Source organism: Embiotoca jacksoni, unplaced genomic scaffold (genome assembly GCF_022577435.1).
Source record: "Embiotoca jacksoni isolate LCO1_2020_lvr unplaced genomic scaffold, fEmbJac1.0.p SCAF_3, whole genome shotgun sequence".
Taxonomy (NCBI): domain Eukaryota; kingdom Metazoa; phylum Chordata; class Actinopteri; family Embiotocidae; genus Embiotoca; species Embiotoca jacksoni.
In genome coordinates, this window is record NW_027185381.1 from 12,304,012 (window position 1) to 12,319,489 (window position 15,478).

Sequence of the window (15,478 nt, forward strand, 5' to 3'; positions counted from 1 at the left end):
TATCTAGGTGTCCAAGAAAATTGCAAAGCTTAGAAGCAGTAAAAAAAAAAATACAACAATAATAATAATTACAACAAGCCTGTAAAAGACCATCAAACAACAGTAGATTAAATCATAAACTAAATCGAAGCTCAAATTACTGTGAAATCAGAAGACATGATTAAGTATGATAATGATACATGATAATGTATGCCGTGAAACATTGATTAAATATATTTCAAAGGATGTTAGATTTTGCATAAATTCAATGGGGCTATTATTTTGAAGATTATGTCCGGAAGCGTGATTTCATTGTGTCTAACTTGAGTGGTGATTGTCGCATAGTTGCGAGTGTAGTTGTGGTAACCTGGAAAGTAGTGATACAGCAGCTGATAAACAAATGTATAGACAAAAGAAGTCACAGCAATAAACATGTCTTTGTTGGAACTGTACACTGAGGTAAGGGAGAACCTCCTTTTTTTTAAAAAAAATTAATAGTTATTATTTCCACAGGGTGGAGGAGTTGAGGTTTACAGACATATGGAAACTTTGTTAGTGCTTTTACAAGGTGTATGGTTGTTGGATCCATAGGAATGTAAAGTCTAAACACTCAAGTACATCTCTTAAATCAATCATTTATTAACTTTCACCTTTGAAATCCTCTCTTTTAGTACAACAGAGTGTGGATACCAGATACAGAACATGTGTGGAAATCAGCTGAGATTAAGAGAGACTTCAACTCTGGAGATAATGTTCTTGAATTACTTCTTGAAGATGGCACTGTAAGTAAAATGTCAACCTTTGCATGTAGACTGTTAATGGGTTTATAATGGTGAGAAGCACCAGCTGACCTCACTGTTTTACATAACCTGTCACCGGACAGGAGCACTGCTACCCTGTTGACCCATCTAAACCACAACTTCCTCCTCTTCGAAACCCGGACATCTTGGTGGGGGAGAATGACCTCACAGCGCTCAGCTACCTGCACGAGCCTGCAGTCCTGCACAATCTCAAAGTGCGGTTTGTGGAGTCGAGGATCATCTATACCTACTGCGGTACAGCCACAAGAAGCCTTTTATTGTCAAACTATTTCCAAGTACTGAGGTGTCTGCTGTCAGCAGGTTGTTCTTTGGGCTCAGACTCTGCTATTTCCTCATTTTCAGGAATCATACTGGTGGCTGTAAATCCCTACAAACAGCTTCCTCTCTATGGCGATGCAATCATTCACGCTTACTCAGGCAAGAACATGGGAGACATGGACCCTCATATATTTGCAGTGGCAGAGGAGGCTTACAAACAGATGGCCAGGTAAATATAAAAGCTCCAATAGTCTTGGAGAAAATGTATTGTTCTGCTGTATTACACTCACTTTTCTTTCTCAGAAACCACAAGAACCAGTCGATCATTGTCAGCGGTGAATCTGGAGCCGGCAAAACAGTGTCTGCTCGATACGCTATGAGGTACTTTGCTGTTGTGAGCAAATCTGGAAGTAAGACTCGAGTGGAAGACAAAGTCCTGGCATCTAATCCGATAACAGAGGTATGGTTTTTACTGGACCGGGAGCCTTGTACTCACAAGGCAGCACATAACTGTTCCTCCAACTGAACTGGCAAAAAAGTTTCATCACTGTGATAACATTAAACTAACAGGTTGTCATATCTGTACACATAAAAGTCGTAAAGGACTTCTTTTTTTCTCTTAGGCAATAGGAAACGCAAAGACCACCAGGAACGACAACAGCAGCCGATTTGGGAAATACACCGAGATTAGCTTTGACAAGAAGTACCAGATCATTGGAGCCAACATGAGGACCTACCTGTTAGAGAAGTCCAGAGTTGTTTTTCAGGTAGTATGTGAGATGACGATTCTTTTTCATTTATTACTTATTCTCCTTACATTTAATCCACGATTTTCTTTTTCTTTTTTTTTTTCAGGCAGACAACGAGCGTAATTATCACATATTCTACCAGATGTGCGCCTGTGCACACCTGCCAGAGTTCAAGAACCTTAGACTGCGTGAGTGTTTGTACCGAGGTTTTTTTTCTTGGGGTCCCACACTGAGCTGCCACTGTTTCACCACTGTTGTATTTAATTCACTCCAGGTATAGAAATATATATTATATGCCCTCAGTAATATGTTCTTTCATCTGCAGTGAGTGCAGATAAGTTCAGTTACACCTGCATGAGCGGTGACATAACTATCGAAGGTGTAGATGACGAGAAGGACATGGAAGAGACTCGACGGACCTTCTCACTGCTGGGTAAAGGCTGCCTCAACTGCAGCTTCCTTTTAGTGTAACTTTAATGTTTGCTATACCTGCTTTTCTCTGCTTCTCCAGGATTGAACGAGGACTTTCAGTCAGATGCGTTTAAAGTCCTAGCAGCTGTTCTGCATTTGGGGAATGTGGAGATCCGAAACTTTGGAGATGATAAATCATCAGTTCCAGTGAGTAATTTTTATAAAAAAATATAATTTATGTGTGTAACAAATCTTAAATTATGGACCAGGTTAAATACAAAACTTGGATTTGTACATCTTTCAGCCCAGTGATCCACACCTGGCAGTCTTCTGTGAGCTGCTGGGTGTGTGTGTAGAGGGGCTGGTGCGCTGGCTGTGCCATCGAAGGATCGTTCTGGTGGCTGAGACGGTTGTGAAGCCGGTGCCCAAGGAGCGGGCGGTAAATGCCAGAGATGCTCTAGCAAAGCAGATCTATGCTCATCTGTTCGACTGCATTATCAACAGGATAAACACGGCGCTACAGGTTCCAGGAAAACCACATGCTTTCATAGGTGTTCTGGACATTTATGGGTAAACAAACACAACACTTTTTTTTTCTTCTTTGGCTGCTTGATATATGCAGGTATCATTTCGATGTGAACATTTTGTTTGTTGTCCTTAGATTTGAAACGTTTGACGTCAACAGCTTTGAACAGTTTTGTATCAACTACGCGAATGAAAAGCTTCAGCAGCAGTTTAACTTGGTATGCAACGCCATCATCCACAATCCCTGCTGAACACCGCACACACGTCTGTATCAGCTCTTGATCTGATGTGTCTCTCACCTTCAGCATGTGTTCAAGCTGGAGCAGGAGGAATACATGAAGGAGGACATCCCGTGGACGTTGATAGATTTCTATGACAATCAGCCCGTCATTGATCTGATTGAAACAAAGATGGGGATCCTCGACTTGCTCGATGAAGAATGTTTAGTAAGATGAGATGAATATGATTGAGACATGTTTTTTGTGTTTTATGATTGCAGTGCGTCCGATGCGTGTATGTTTTTTTTTTCACAGTTCCCTCAAGGCACTGATCAGAGCTGGCTGCTAAAGCTGTACAACTACCTCGATGCCAGTCCTCTGTTTGAGAAGCCCAGGTTATCCAATGAGGCATTTGTGATTCAGCACTTTGCAGACAAGGTGGAGTCCAATGACCAACTATCTGCATAATGTACAACACTGCTGTCACCAGTTTCAGATTTATTCCTTTCATGATGAACTTTTTGACCAGTACCTTTTTAAAACTATATCCATCTGTTTCTTCAACAGGTGGAATATCAATGCAGAGGTTTTCTTGAGAAGAACCGAGATGCTCTCTATCAAGAACTGGTGGACATGATGAGAGCCAGTCAGGTAATCAAAGGCCCTGTTTTATGTTTAAAAAAAATTCATTACAAAAACAAATACAAATTTCTGTATTATGAAAGCTGTTCTATACAGCATTGTTTTCTCATCTTAACACATTTATCCTGCTTGCAACGGTTATCAGTTCCCTTTTCTGGCCAACTTTTTCCAAGAGGATGAGCCAAAAACTGTGACCAGTAAGAGTGTCAACGTGAGGCCCGCCAGACCTTCGGTGAAATCAGCCAATAAGCAGCTGAGAACCTCTGTGGGAAACAAGGTGAAAATGTTTACTCTGTCTAACTGCTCGCTGCTGATTCAACTCTCACTCTCATTGAAGTTGTCATAATTTTCATGATTATAGACTAGAACTGAGTTTGTGTTTTTTTCTTTTCTCATTAACATTGTGGTTGGACTTAGTTTTGCAGCTCTCTCTCCTTACTGATGGAAACGCTGAACGCTACCACTCCTCATTATGTGCGCTGCATTAAGCCCAACGATGAAAAGCTCCCATTTGAGTGAGTAGAAATTAATGTTTTATTGAAAAAATTCACTCTTTGTTCTCCAAAGCATTTGCACATGTTTGTGTTTTTGTTTTCTGTGAGTGTGTTTGTGTTTTAAGATATGACTCCAGGAGGGTGGTGCAGCAGCTGCGAGCCTGTGGAGTCCTAGAAACTATTCGTATCAGTGCACAGAGCTATCCGTCCCGGTGACCTATTTATATTAATATATATGTACATATTATTATCCAACATACAATGTTCTCTTCGCCAAGTTCTCATGTTGTACAGGCTGATGTGTTTTTTGTTTGCAGATGGACATACATTGAGTTTTACAGCCGATACAGTATCCTCATGTCACATCTGGAGGCAGACCTGAGTGACAAGAAACAAACCTGCAAGAACGTGCTGCAGAGGTTGATTCAGGTCAGCTGTATCATAATACCTCACAATATAAATATTATTGTGCTCTACATGTTTGTCCATTATTTTAAATCTTGGCTTTATCTCCAGGATTCGAACCAGTATAAGTTTGGCCGCACAAAGATCTTCTTCCGAGCCGGGCAGGTAGCTTATCTAGAGAAGCTGCGTCTGGACCGACTTCGAGGGGCCTGTGTCACCATCCAGAAACATGCACGTGGATGGAGTCAGAGGAGGAAGTACCTGACCATGAGAGAGGCAGCCATCGTCCTCCAGCAGTACATCCGTGGGAAGAAGGCAATCCGGTTTGAGCCATTCACATACAGTACAGTTTTTCGTCCTGCATACTCTGTTGTATCAATTAACATCTTAAAATGAACACCTACTTGTTTCTTTTTTTGTAAACCTGCAGTAAAACAGTGAGTGCTGCAACACTGAAACAGGGCTGGGCAGCATACGTGATCCAGACACACTGGAGAGGCTACCGCATGAGGCAGATCTACCAGGCCGTCCGTCGGGCCTCCATCACCATCCAGGCCTTCACACGAGGTTGGATCGCCCGTAAACAGTACAAGAAGGTCTGTAAATAATTCAGCATTTTTGTCATTAATTATCATATAATATTGATGAACATACTAAATGTAACCACATGTGCTTTGTGTCATGTTGAAACCTCACAGATGATGAAAGAGCACAAAGCACTGGTTCTACAGAAGTATGCCAGAGCCTGGCTGGCACGACGGCGGTTTCAAACCATGCGTCGGCTGGTGCTCAATGTTCAGCTCTCCTACAGGGTGCAGCAGCTCCGAAAAAAGATTGACGAGCAGGTAACCATGCCTCAATCTTATTTTAGCCGTGGAGTTTATGTAGACAACAAAAATGAATCGCTGTGTCCTCACAGAACAAAGAGAACCGTGGATTAATGGAAAGACTGACGAGCTTGGCCAACTCCCATTCTCAAACTGTGGACAGACTTCACGGTCTGGAGGCACAGCTGGATAAATCCACCAACCAGAAGGCATCTGTGGAGGCAAGAGAAAGGAAAGCAAAAGAAGATGCTGGTCTGGTCAGTCTTGAAGTTAATGCTTAACAATATAGTACAGTTGTTCATGTCTGTGAACTGAATCTTTGTCATTTTGAGTCCTCTAAAAAAATATGTCACTTTCAGACAATTGCACAGCTTCACAGGGAGAAAAATGCACTGGACCTTGAAAAGCAGAACTTGGAGAAAAAGTTTGAAGCTTCCACCAAAGAGGTCAAAGGTAATAAGAGTCAAAATTCACTGATATTGATTGTATGCTAAATTGTGACCGGCATTACAATTTTACAGAGAGCTTTGATCATGTAAAAAGGAATCTTCTGGAAGAAAAAGAAAACGAAGTGAGGCTTAGAAAGTAAGTAATTCAAATGTGCAATTTATTGCTGAAGCTAATTTGTTTTGTTTTTTTAAGATAATTGATGAGTTGTTTGCTGGCAGGATTGCAGAGAACAGCATTGAGATCCAGAGGCAGGACCACGAGAATGAGGTGGAAACTCTGAAGGAGGAGATAAAGCGATTGAAGGAGGAGAGAGTCAGCCTGCAAAGAAAGATGGAGGAGGGGGCACAGCTGAACTCTGATCTGCAGGAACAGGTCATACAGCTCACCAAGCATGTCAAGGCCATTCCTGAGCTACGCAGAGATCTGAACAACCTGCAGAATCAGAGAAATAACCTGGACCAAAAGATGAAGCAACAGTCAGAACAAGCAAAAGGTACAGTTTGACTTGTATACTTTTAGTCAGAAAAAATGTCCCCTTATACATAGATAAATAAAGTATTTTGTTGATGATCCCTGAACATTTTTCTGCAGCTAAAATGAACGAGATTGCAAGACAGCTTCTTGGCGGTGTTGTTGAAGAGGAGGTTCTTTTGGGGTATTCCATCTTTTTTGAGTGTTCCCTTTTCTCACTACATCTCCATTAGCTATTTAATTTCACACATTGTTTCTCTGAAGGTTAACTCCAGATGACTCTGAGAAGATTTATGAGACTGAAGATTTGCAGGCAGCCTTTGAAGGCCTGGAGAAAGCCACCAGGTGTACATTTTTACTATCAACCCGAGCAACCTAATTAAAAATCCAAGTGACAAACCTGCATAAACGTGGTTCCACATTTTTTGGTAGGATTCTGGAGAACTTCAGGAGGGAGCAGAGAGAAAGCTACGAGACTCAAGTGGAGGGCTTGAAGTTAAAGGTGGACCACTTTCAAAATGAGAACAGCAAGCTGCAAAACCTGTTCCAAGAGAAAAGTAATGTCAATGACAGTATTCGCGATGAGGTGTCACGGCTCAGCAGTGAGAACTCAGTATGTTGCATCCTTCATCCCATACTTCATTGTTTGGATAGATGAGGTGCAGGACAAAGCTGTGATCTCTTCTTTGATGTGATCCACAGGTTATACCGGAGCTGAAACTACAGGTTTCAGAGCTGCAAAGACAAAAACAAGAGCTAGAGGGCCTTGTAGAGGAGCAGAACAGAGAGTTAGCAGGTAGCTCTGAGGTTGTTGTTTTTTTGTCCAACAATTTCACTAGAAAGCTCTTTTGGAGATAAGTATTTTACATGTTCTTTTATTTTTGTTTTTTTGTTCGTGTCGAAGACAAAAACAAGGAGATCACCAACACTCTTCACAAGAGGATTACAGAAGAGAGTTCACAGCGCAGGTAAATTACAGTGGAATCTGTTTCTTGATTAAAGGAGTGATGGTAATTTTGAGTGATCCTGATTTCTGATGCTTTTTAGGCACTTTGAGGAGAAAGCGGAGGAGCTGGAGGAGGCAAAGACGGAGCTTCAAGGCAGAGTAGAGGAGTTAAAAGAGGAGAATGATCACTTGAAGAGACAGCAGCTGATCGAGAGTGAAATCAAAAGTAAACTGAGACTGGAGATGTCACATTTAACTGCTGAGAACATGGTATGTGTGTTTGTATGAAGGGTAGAGGGTTACAGTATAAGTGTATGAATGCCTGTCTAAATTAATTACCACAACAAATATCACATTTTATTTCAGGACTTTGAAGAGCAGCTTGACCAGAAAGACAGATTAATAAAGAAACTTCAGATTAAAATGAAGAGCCTTGAAACATCACAGAGAGGTAGTGCTGCAGTTGGTACAGTACACACAAATGGTCAGATAAATATAATTTCTCCATATTCACCATTTTTATTGTGTCTCACGCAGCAAAGCAATCGTCTGCCATTCCTAAAGATTACCTCGGCATGTTGGAGTACAAAAGAGAGGATGAACCCCGTCTTATTCAAAACATCATTCTGGGTATTCTTCCCCTGTATCATGTAAACCCATTTATTTTGAGTTAACTGCTTTTCTCTGTGCAGCCATATAACCTGGCTCCTCTGGGAGTTTTATCAGGAGTAAACACATATAATAACAGCAAAATGAATGAATGGATGAATTCTCCTTCCAATCTGCGACCATTTTGCCCACAGACCTGAAACCCAAAGGTGTGGTGGTCAGCATGATCCCCAACCTGCCAGCCTACATCCTCTTCATGTGTGTCCGCCACGCCGACTACCTGAACGATGAAGCCAGACTCAAGTATCTCATGAACGCAGTCATTGGTGGTGTCAAAAAGGTCATCATGGTGAGGTTAATTCTCCATCTATTAGCCATTATGTCCTCTATAGATCTTTTGAAATAAGAATAGATAGTAAAAAAAAAAAATTAAAAAAAAATAATAAAAAAAAAAGATATAATCTGTAGGCATATCTAAGATTATGTGGATCATATATTGACTCAGTTTAGTTTACTGTAGTAATTTTGATTTAAAAAATTTTGAATATGTGAATTTAACTGACATTTTTCTGCTGTAGGGTCATCACAAAGACTTTGAATTGTTGTCCTTCTGGCTCTCAAACACATACCAGCTGCTCAACTGTCTGAAGCAGTACAGCGGGGAGGAGGTGAGGCCGTACTGTATTCACCAGTGGTTACGCTCTCATGGTCTCCGTCTGTCAATATTATCTTATACAGGCTTTTTTTTTACATTGCTTTGTTTGCTTTCTGTTCACAAAAGGAGTTCCTGAAACAAAGTACCCCTCGCCAGAAGAAGAACTGCTTGAAGAATTTCGATTTGTCCGAACACAGACAGATTCTCAGCGATCTGGCCATCCACATCTATCATCAGATGATCTCAGTCATGGAAAAGATGCTTACTCCTGCTATTGGTATTTTACAAATCACATGCTGATGGGTTGATAGGAGCTGTCTTATGTAAACAGCCTAAAATGTGCTTCTATATCCTCTTTAACAGTACCTGGTATGTTGGAGCATGAGAGTTTACAGGGGATTTCCAGCATGAAGCCGACAGGCTTCAGGAAGCGATCCAACAGTACATACGAGGACTCAGAGACCTACACCATCTCCTCCATCCTGCAGCAGCTCACTGTCTTCCACTCCACCTTGAACCACCATGGTATGGACCAGGGCCTCATCAAACAGGCTGTCAAACAGCTGTTCTTCCTGGTGGGTTCAACCACCCTCAACAACATCATGCTCCGCAAAGACATGTGCTCCTGCAGAAAGGGGATGCAGATCAGGTCTGTGTGTGTTTCTGTGAAATTTGGACAAAAGACATTAAAAGAACAGAACTTCAGTTTTATAGCAGCTCTGTTATTTCAGATGTAACATCAGTTACCTCGATGAGTGGCTGAAAGAGAAGGAACTTCAAAAGTCGAATGCTATCGACACTCTGAAGCCGCTGTCTCAGGCTGCCTGGCTACTGCAGGTCAACAAGTCCACTGACGATGATGCCAAAGAAATCACTGAAACATGCACTGAACTCAGCCCCGTTCAGGTACTTTGCTCAGTGACATTTAATGTGATTTTAATATTGGAAACTCTTCATACTAAAAATTTAACATCATATGTAAATTTGTAGATTGTCAAGATTTTGAATTCATACACACCCATTGATGATTTTGAGAAAAGGGTGACGTCATCATTTGTCCGCAAAGTTCAGGTGAGCTCCAGTTGTTTTAATGAAATACAGTGTATTAGTATGAAATATCAACCGTAGATACTCGTCATTAAATGTGCCAATATGTTCCCCTTACAGTCGATACTACAAGATCACGAAGGGTCCACGCAGCTGATGCAGGACACCGATTATCGTTTCCAGGTCACGTTTCCTTTCTGCCCGTCCTCTCAGGCTCTGGAGCTGATGCAGATCCCAAGCAGCCTTCATCTGGACTTCCTAACCCGGATCTGACACAGCCAGCCTTTGACCTTTAACTCCTCATGACTGATTCATACCCCTTGTGTCTCGGGCTGCATCTGATTGTATATATAAATATGTAAACACCCTAGACAATATGGACATTTAAAATGCACAGACACAGCCCGGATTTAAGAACGACTGTGTGTCCTGATTGAGAAATCTATCTCAACACCAAATGAAGAAATAAATAAATAATTATTTTAAATATTTGTGTAAATTGTATCGCACTTGCAATGATAAGTTGATAAATCAGTTAGGTTTTTAAATCTATTTTCTACAACATTTTTGATAAACAACAATCAAAACCTTCAACCATTTTAAGGTTTCAATATTTACTGCTTTTCTCTGATTTATGTCCGTGCAAACTGAACATTATGGGTTTTTGAGAGTTGGTCAAACAAAACAAGATAGAACCCGATGTCACCTTGAACTCCACTTTTCATGCATTTTATTGACTCAATGGTTTATTGATATGAGTATTTTTTTTTTTAATACTGTACAATATAAAATGTCCTTTAGTTTAAAAAAAAAAAAAAATCCCTGAATGACCTTGGTGTCTTTATAACCTTGTTGAAATGTGAAAATAAAAGTGGAATAAATAAAATGTAACTGTATGTTGAGTCATCCACTTATGACAGATAATTCAAAACAACCTATAACCATATTATATTAGGCCTTTTTTTTTTTTTTTAACTTAATATGAAAACATCTTTGCTCCACTTCAATCGTTTTATCTATTAAAAAGCCACTCTGCTCTGTCTGTCTGCTACGTGTGTTCTTTCCCTACAGACAAACAGCAGTGTGTTTTTTGGGGGGGTAAATGCATTATTTATCTGTAGAGTACGGTGAGGCCGGGTGCTGCTGAGGATGCAGCCTGTGCGCAGCATCACCAGGATACAGGACCCTCCTCCCCTGGAAACTGAAGGAGCATCTTCTCCGTCTGACGTCATGACAGCAGCATCAGCTGTTAGCTCTCATTTAAGCCTTTTCGCTGCCGATCGCTTCCTGCACAAAGGAAATATATGAGATCCCCTCTAATTCCTGAAATGGCGACACAGGAGGTACAGCTGAACGAGACTCTGACTAATCTGAAAACGGAGTCAGAGACGCTGAAGTCGAAGCTGGAGGAGGAAAGAGCGAAACTGCACGATGTCGAGCGTGAGTGCTGAAAATGGAGGGGCCTCGGTTCACCTCTGCGTTTACACTGTGACGGGACGAATGATAGCAAATGTGTCAATATAGCCTCGTGTTTCTCTGCCAGGGGACACATATTGCCAATGTTACAGCGATGTGAATTTGTAAAAGCAGATTATTGCTCAGATGTGCCTGATGTTACTGATTCATCATGCGGCTGGAACAGGCTGTTTGTTTGCTTCCCCATTTTATAGCCCAGTGCCTCCATCCTCATTTCAGAGGTTTTATCCAATCGTGTTTCAGCAATGTGACAAAAGTAGGGATGTAGTATATTAACTAGAAAGGACTGTTTGTAATGCATATTATATGAGATTCAAGCTATCTGAGAACATGAAAGATGAGGAAAGATTAATTCAATATTTTCCTCCATTCACTGTAGGCCTACTGTTTAATCCTTATTGCTGCCAGGAATAATAATTGAGTGGGCATACAGTAAAAATATTAATGTAATGTCCAATGTGTGTGTGCGTGTGCGTGTGTGCAGTACATCAGGTGGCAGAGAAGGTGGAGGGGCTGGGTCAGTTTATCATGAAGACCCGAAGAACCCTGAAGGGACATGGAAACAAAGTTCTGTGCATGGACTGGTGTAAGGACAAGAGGAGGATCGTCAGCTCCTCACAGGTCACAAACTGCATGTCTCTGCTTAGTTTTCAAAGCCATGATTTTCAGCTGACTGCAAAGCCAGTTTGTTGTTGTTGTTGTTGTTGTGTAAACATGTTTATATATTGTACACATTTCTAATCTTTTAATGCAGGATGGAAAAGTGATTGTATGGGACGCTTTCACCACCAACAAGGTAACTCCTCTATATATATTTTTATTAAAACCATCAAGACAACTTCAGGAAAATGCCGAGATTTTTAAATATATTTGACATTTTACCTCTTTATGTCACATCGTTCCACAAACTTGTGTCAAACCAGTGTTTGAGCTACTGTATGTTTGAACTGACAACTCATGTATCACGTGGAAAAATCAAATCGAGTGATAAAGAAGATTTGCACATCAAGAAGATATCTATTGTGTGCTTTTAATGGTAAATGAATGTGAATGAAGGGGTAGGAATACCAGAAATGGCTACTAGAAATGGAGAGTCACCGAGTAAAAGTCTGAAAATGTTTGGGGTTATGGACAAATTGTTGCACCTCTAATCATCTATCTATCAGCTTACTGTTCTGCTCTGATTATGCCTAATGTATTCTCACTGTCTTTTGATGTCTATTAGGAACACGCTGTGACAATGCCTTGCACCTGGGTGATGGCCTGTGCCTACGCCCCCTCTGGCTGCGCTGTAGCTTGTGGGTGAGTGCGTTACATGCCCACGACGATCCGATCCAAATCTGGGTTGTCATCTTCTTGGTTTTGTGTGTTGTTCTTTAGTGAATTTGGATTACTATCTGTCACAGGGGTCTGGACAATAAATGCTCAGTGTATCCTCTGTCCCTGGACAAGAACGAGAACTTGGCTGCAAAGAAGAAGTCAGTGGCCATGCACACAAACTACCTGTCTGCCTGTAGCTTCACCAACTCAGATATGCAGGTGAGAATATCCACCAATGTCCTCCAAAGACCCAAAGAAACTGAGTAACATGTCTGTGGCAATAGTAGTTGAGTCTCACATTTTCCCATGTTGTTTTACAAACATTTTGCAAACACAGCTGCTTGTCCATTTCCTTGTCATTATTGATCACAAATCACTGCCTTCCATATCGAGTGAAAAGAGCGCCCCCACCTTGTGAATAATTCACAGCAGCCAGTGGCTCCTGGTTTGATCACGTGACGTCTCACACAGCAAAGAAAATCCATTTATAGCCACGCATTGGCCCATAATGACTTTTACTTTTTAAACTTGAGAGAACATGATCCTTCATTCTCATGGTCTGGCTGTTTTAAAGATCCTGACGTCCAGCGGGGATGGGACATGTGCATTATGGGATGTCGAGAGCGGGCAGCTGTTGCAGAGTTTCCATGGACACGCAGCAGACGTGCTCTGTCTGGACCTGGCCCCATCTGAGACCGGCAATACATTTGTTTCAGGGGTGAGGGGACTTGCTATACATAGCTTTTATTACATCGTATTTACACTATTTAAAGTTTGAATATTTTGTCATAATATGCTTTATTGTTACTGCAGGGCTGTGATAAGAAGGCTAATGTGTGGGACATGCGCTCGGGGCAGTGTATTCAATCCTTTGAAACTCATGAATCAGACATAAATAGCGTGCGGTAAGTGAATACTTATGATTTAAGTGTCAAGATCTGAGAGTAGAGCAGATTTTCTTTTTATTATCCAGTGAGGAAAATACAGATATTTTAAAGCCTCTGTATGTTGTAATTTTATGTGCTGATGACATCTTTTTTTGATAAGACAATAAGATGATCCTAGTGAAAATAAGTAGAGCTAATGTGTTGTTTTTATCATTCTCAACCACAGTCCTTTTTGATGGTACCACCAGGAGGCGCTAAAATTATATAATATTGTGTCTGTTTCTCAATAGATACTATCCCAGTGGAGATGCTTTTGCTTCTGGCTCAGATGATGCTACAGTAAGTACTCAAATATTATTTATTGAATTTATCTTAAACCGTTAATACCATTTACATACCTCACACCATGCCGTAAAAACCACATTTATGAATCTACTTAAAATTCAAACACTCACTTTTGTTACAGTGCCGCCTGTATGACTTAAGGGCAGACAGAGAAGTGGCTATTTATTCCAAAGATAGCATCATATTTGGGGTCTCCAGTGTTGATTTCTCCCTCAGTGGTAAGATATTTTTTCCCTTAACTGTTATTCTAAGTATTGAAGTATTAAACACGTTAATAGAAATCCACCTCCTTCTGAGCTTAAATATATTGGATGTAGATACTGTTAAAAACATTTGTGTTTTTTTTCTCCCCTCAGGTCGGCTACTGTTTGGTGGCTACAACGACTACACCATAAATGTCTGGGATGTTCTCAAAGGAACACGAGTCTCTATTCTGTTTGGACACGAGAACCGTGTCAGTACGCTGCGTGTGTCCCCGGATGGGACAGCCTTCTCCACAGGCTCCTGGGACCACACTCTTCGGGTATGAGATATTTGTTATTGATGTCTGAGATAACAATTTAGCAGACCTCAGTGACCATTCTGGTGATGTCTTATAATGTCTGCTGTGTCTTTTTTTTTCTTCCAGATCTGGGCTTAAGCATCAAGACACAAAGGATTAAACAGTAGACAGATCTGCTGAAGACACACCGACGTTTCTGTTTGCTAGAATACAATCACAGAGATAGAGACTCAGTTTTGGTTGTACATAGAGCGTATCAATAGCACTGTATATACTCCTGTTTCTTGGCAAGGGTAGATTTAAATATTTCAAAGAGTAATTAAACCAAATGGCACGCTTACATTTCAGTATGATTGAAAGAAAATTGCACAGAAGTATTTATGGTTATAACTTAAGATGTAAAAAGTCTATTACAGAAAATATCATTGGTAGTGACTTGCATCAGTCTAGGATAGACGTGACACAATAAAGTGATGTATTGTATGCGCCCACATAAAGGACATTACTTGTGAATTTATTTGTTTTTTACACATGATGAGGGAGCAATGCAGTCTGAGGAAGAAAATGGAAAACAAGGAAACCAAATACATTTGACTTATTAGACTGAGAAGGAGGGATGAGGGGTCGCCTCTGTGAATGAGATATCTTTGAATGTGAGGGATAATAGTGAAGATGATGTCGAAAAAAAAAATCTATATTATTTGTCTGAAGCTAATTTAAAATATTACTAGATGTGAGGGAGCATTGTTATAAAATATAGGACAATGTTCCCAATGTCCTATGAAATATATTACATAATATAAACAAAAGTACAAATATGTAGTTTATTAAAGGTGAATATAACACATTTTACACCCTGTGCAACCAATATATACTTGACAGCAACTCACCTGCCAATATTATACTTATGTAAAAAAAAAAAGCACATTTATAGGTAAACCTAAAATACATGCTGTTGATTATCCATTCCCGTGGTTTGCCTCTCGTCTTTGTTCGTTTACAGCTGTTGAAGCCACTCGCTACTTAGTGTGCACATTCAGTCACCAGAGACACCCTGAACTTGTGGTCCCCCACTAGATATCTACAATTACTAACACATACAAAATATTAGAATGTACTCCTTTTCATTCAGTTGTCCAACGGCTGTGATTTCATATTTACTGTAATTACTTTATTGTAGTTTAGTGTACAGACAATAAAAGGGACTGTTAATCAAAAATATTAAAAATGTATTAAACTGTTTTGAATATCACTGCTGTGTCCCATTATTGAGCTTTGACTTTTTCTAATTTTTACAATCATTATCTTGTCAACATGCTGCTATTTCAAGCCCAGCAGCCACTTTTTTTTTTTTTTTTTGCTTGAAGATTTTCAATAAAGTTTCTTCAATTTAAACGGAAGTGACATCACCAACCAGACTCGTCAGTCTGCTGATTCAAAA

General features: G+C 40.4%; 2 protein-coding genes across 2 annotated transcripts; both read left to right on the forward strand.

Moving 5' to 3' along the window:
• The first annotated feature begins 343 nt into the window (after positions 1–343).
• myo5c (myosin VC) lies at positions 344–10,549 on the forward strand. Its single transcript, XM_069163183.1, has 40 exons — positions 344–438; positions 651–761; positions 863–1,034; positions 1,143–1,287; positions 1,362–1,518; positions 1,682–1,825; positions 1,914–1,995; positions 2,133–2,240; positions 2,319–2,425; positions 2,523–2,788; positions 2,880–2,961; positions 3,049–3,189; positions 3,277–3,399; positions 3,529–3,612; positions 3,749–3,880; positions 4,021–4,118; positions 4,223–4,309; positions 4,415–4,526; positions 4,614–4,825; positions 4,933–5,098; positions 5,201–5,347; positions 5,422–5,586; positions 5,689–5,782; positions 5,851–5,914; positions 5,998–6,272; positions 6,371–6,434; positions 6,515–6,595; positions 6,683–6,863; positions 6,953–7,046; positions 7,155–7,218; positions 7,298–7,466; positions 7,563–7,647; positions 7,734–7,826; positions 8,000–8,154; positions 8,384–8,473; positions 8,587–8,737; positions 8,824–9,109; positions 9,192–9,366; positions 9,451–9,531; positions 9,628–10,549. The coding sequence occupies exons 1-40, from the start codon at positions 412–414 to the stop codon at positions 9,778–9,780; spliced, it is 5,223 nt and encodes a 1,740-aa protein (XP_069019284.1). The 5' UTR covers positions 344–411; the 3' UTR covers positions 9,781–10,549.
• A 172-nt stretch (positions 10,550–10,721) lies between these two features.
• gnb5a (guanine nucleotide binding protein (G protein), beta 5a) lies at positions 10,722–15,289 on the forward strand. The gene is made up of 11 exons (XM_069162969.1): positions 10,722–10,947; positions 11,468–11,604; positions 11,738–11,779; positions 12,209–12,285; positions 12,390–12,522; positions 12,878–13,021; positions 13,117–13,208; positions 13,481–13,529; positions 13,657–13,753; positions 13,892–14,058; positions 14,164–15,289. The coding sequence occupies exons 1-11, from the start codon at positions 10,812–10,814 to the stop codon at positions 14,173–14,175; spliced, it is 1,086 nt and encodes a 361-aa protein (XP_069019070.1). The 5' UTR covers positions 10,722–10,811; the 3' UTR covers positions 14,176–15,289.
• The last annotated feature ends 189 nt before the right edge of the window (positions 15,290–15,478 follow it).

Bases quoted from the DNA above. Each gene is read 5' to 3' on its own strand.
- myo5c (XM_069163183.1), top strand. From the start codon at position 412: ATGTCTTTGTTGGAACTGTACACTGAG. The intron at 4,119-4,222 runs GTGAGTAGAAAT...TTGTGTTTTAAG, and splicing joins GATGAAAAGCTCCCATTTGA to ATATGACTCCAGGAGGGTGG. The intron at 7,827-7,999 runs GTATTCTTCCCC...TTTTGCCCACAG, and splicing joins TATTCAAAACATCATTCTGG to ACCTGAAACCCAAAGGTGTG.
- gnb5a (XM_069162969.1), top strand. From the start codon at position 10,812: ATGAGATCCCCTCTAATTCCTGAAATGGCGACACAGGAGGTACAGCTG. The intron at 10,948-11,467 runs GTGAGTGCTGAA...GCGTGTGTGCAG, and splicing joins GAAACTGCACGATGTCGAGC to TACATCAGGTGGCAGAGAAG. The intron at 13,754-13,891 runs GTAAGATATTTT...TTCTCCCCTCAG, and splicing joins TGTTGATTTCTCCCTCAGTG to GTCGGCTACTGTTTGGTGGC.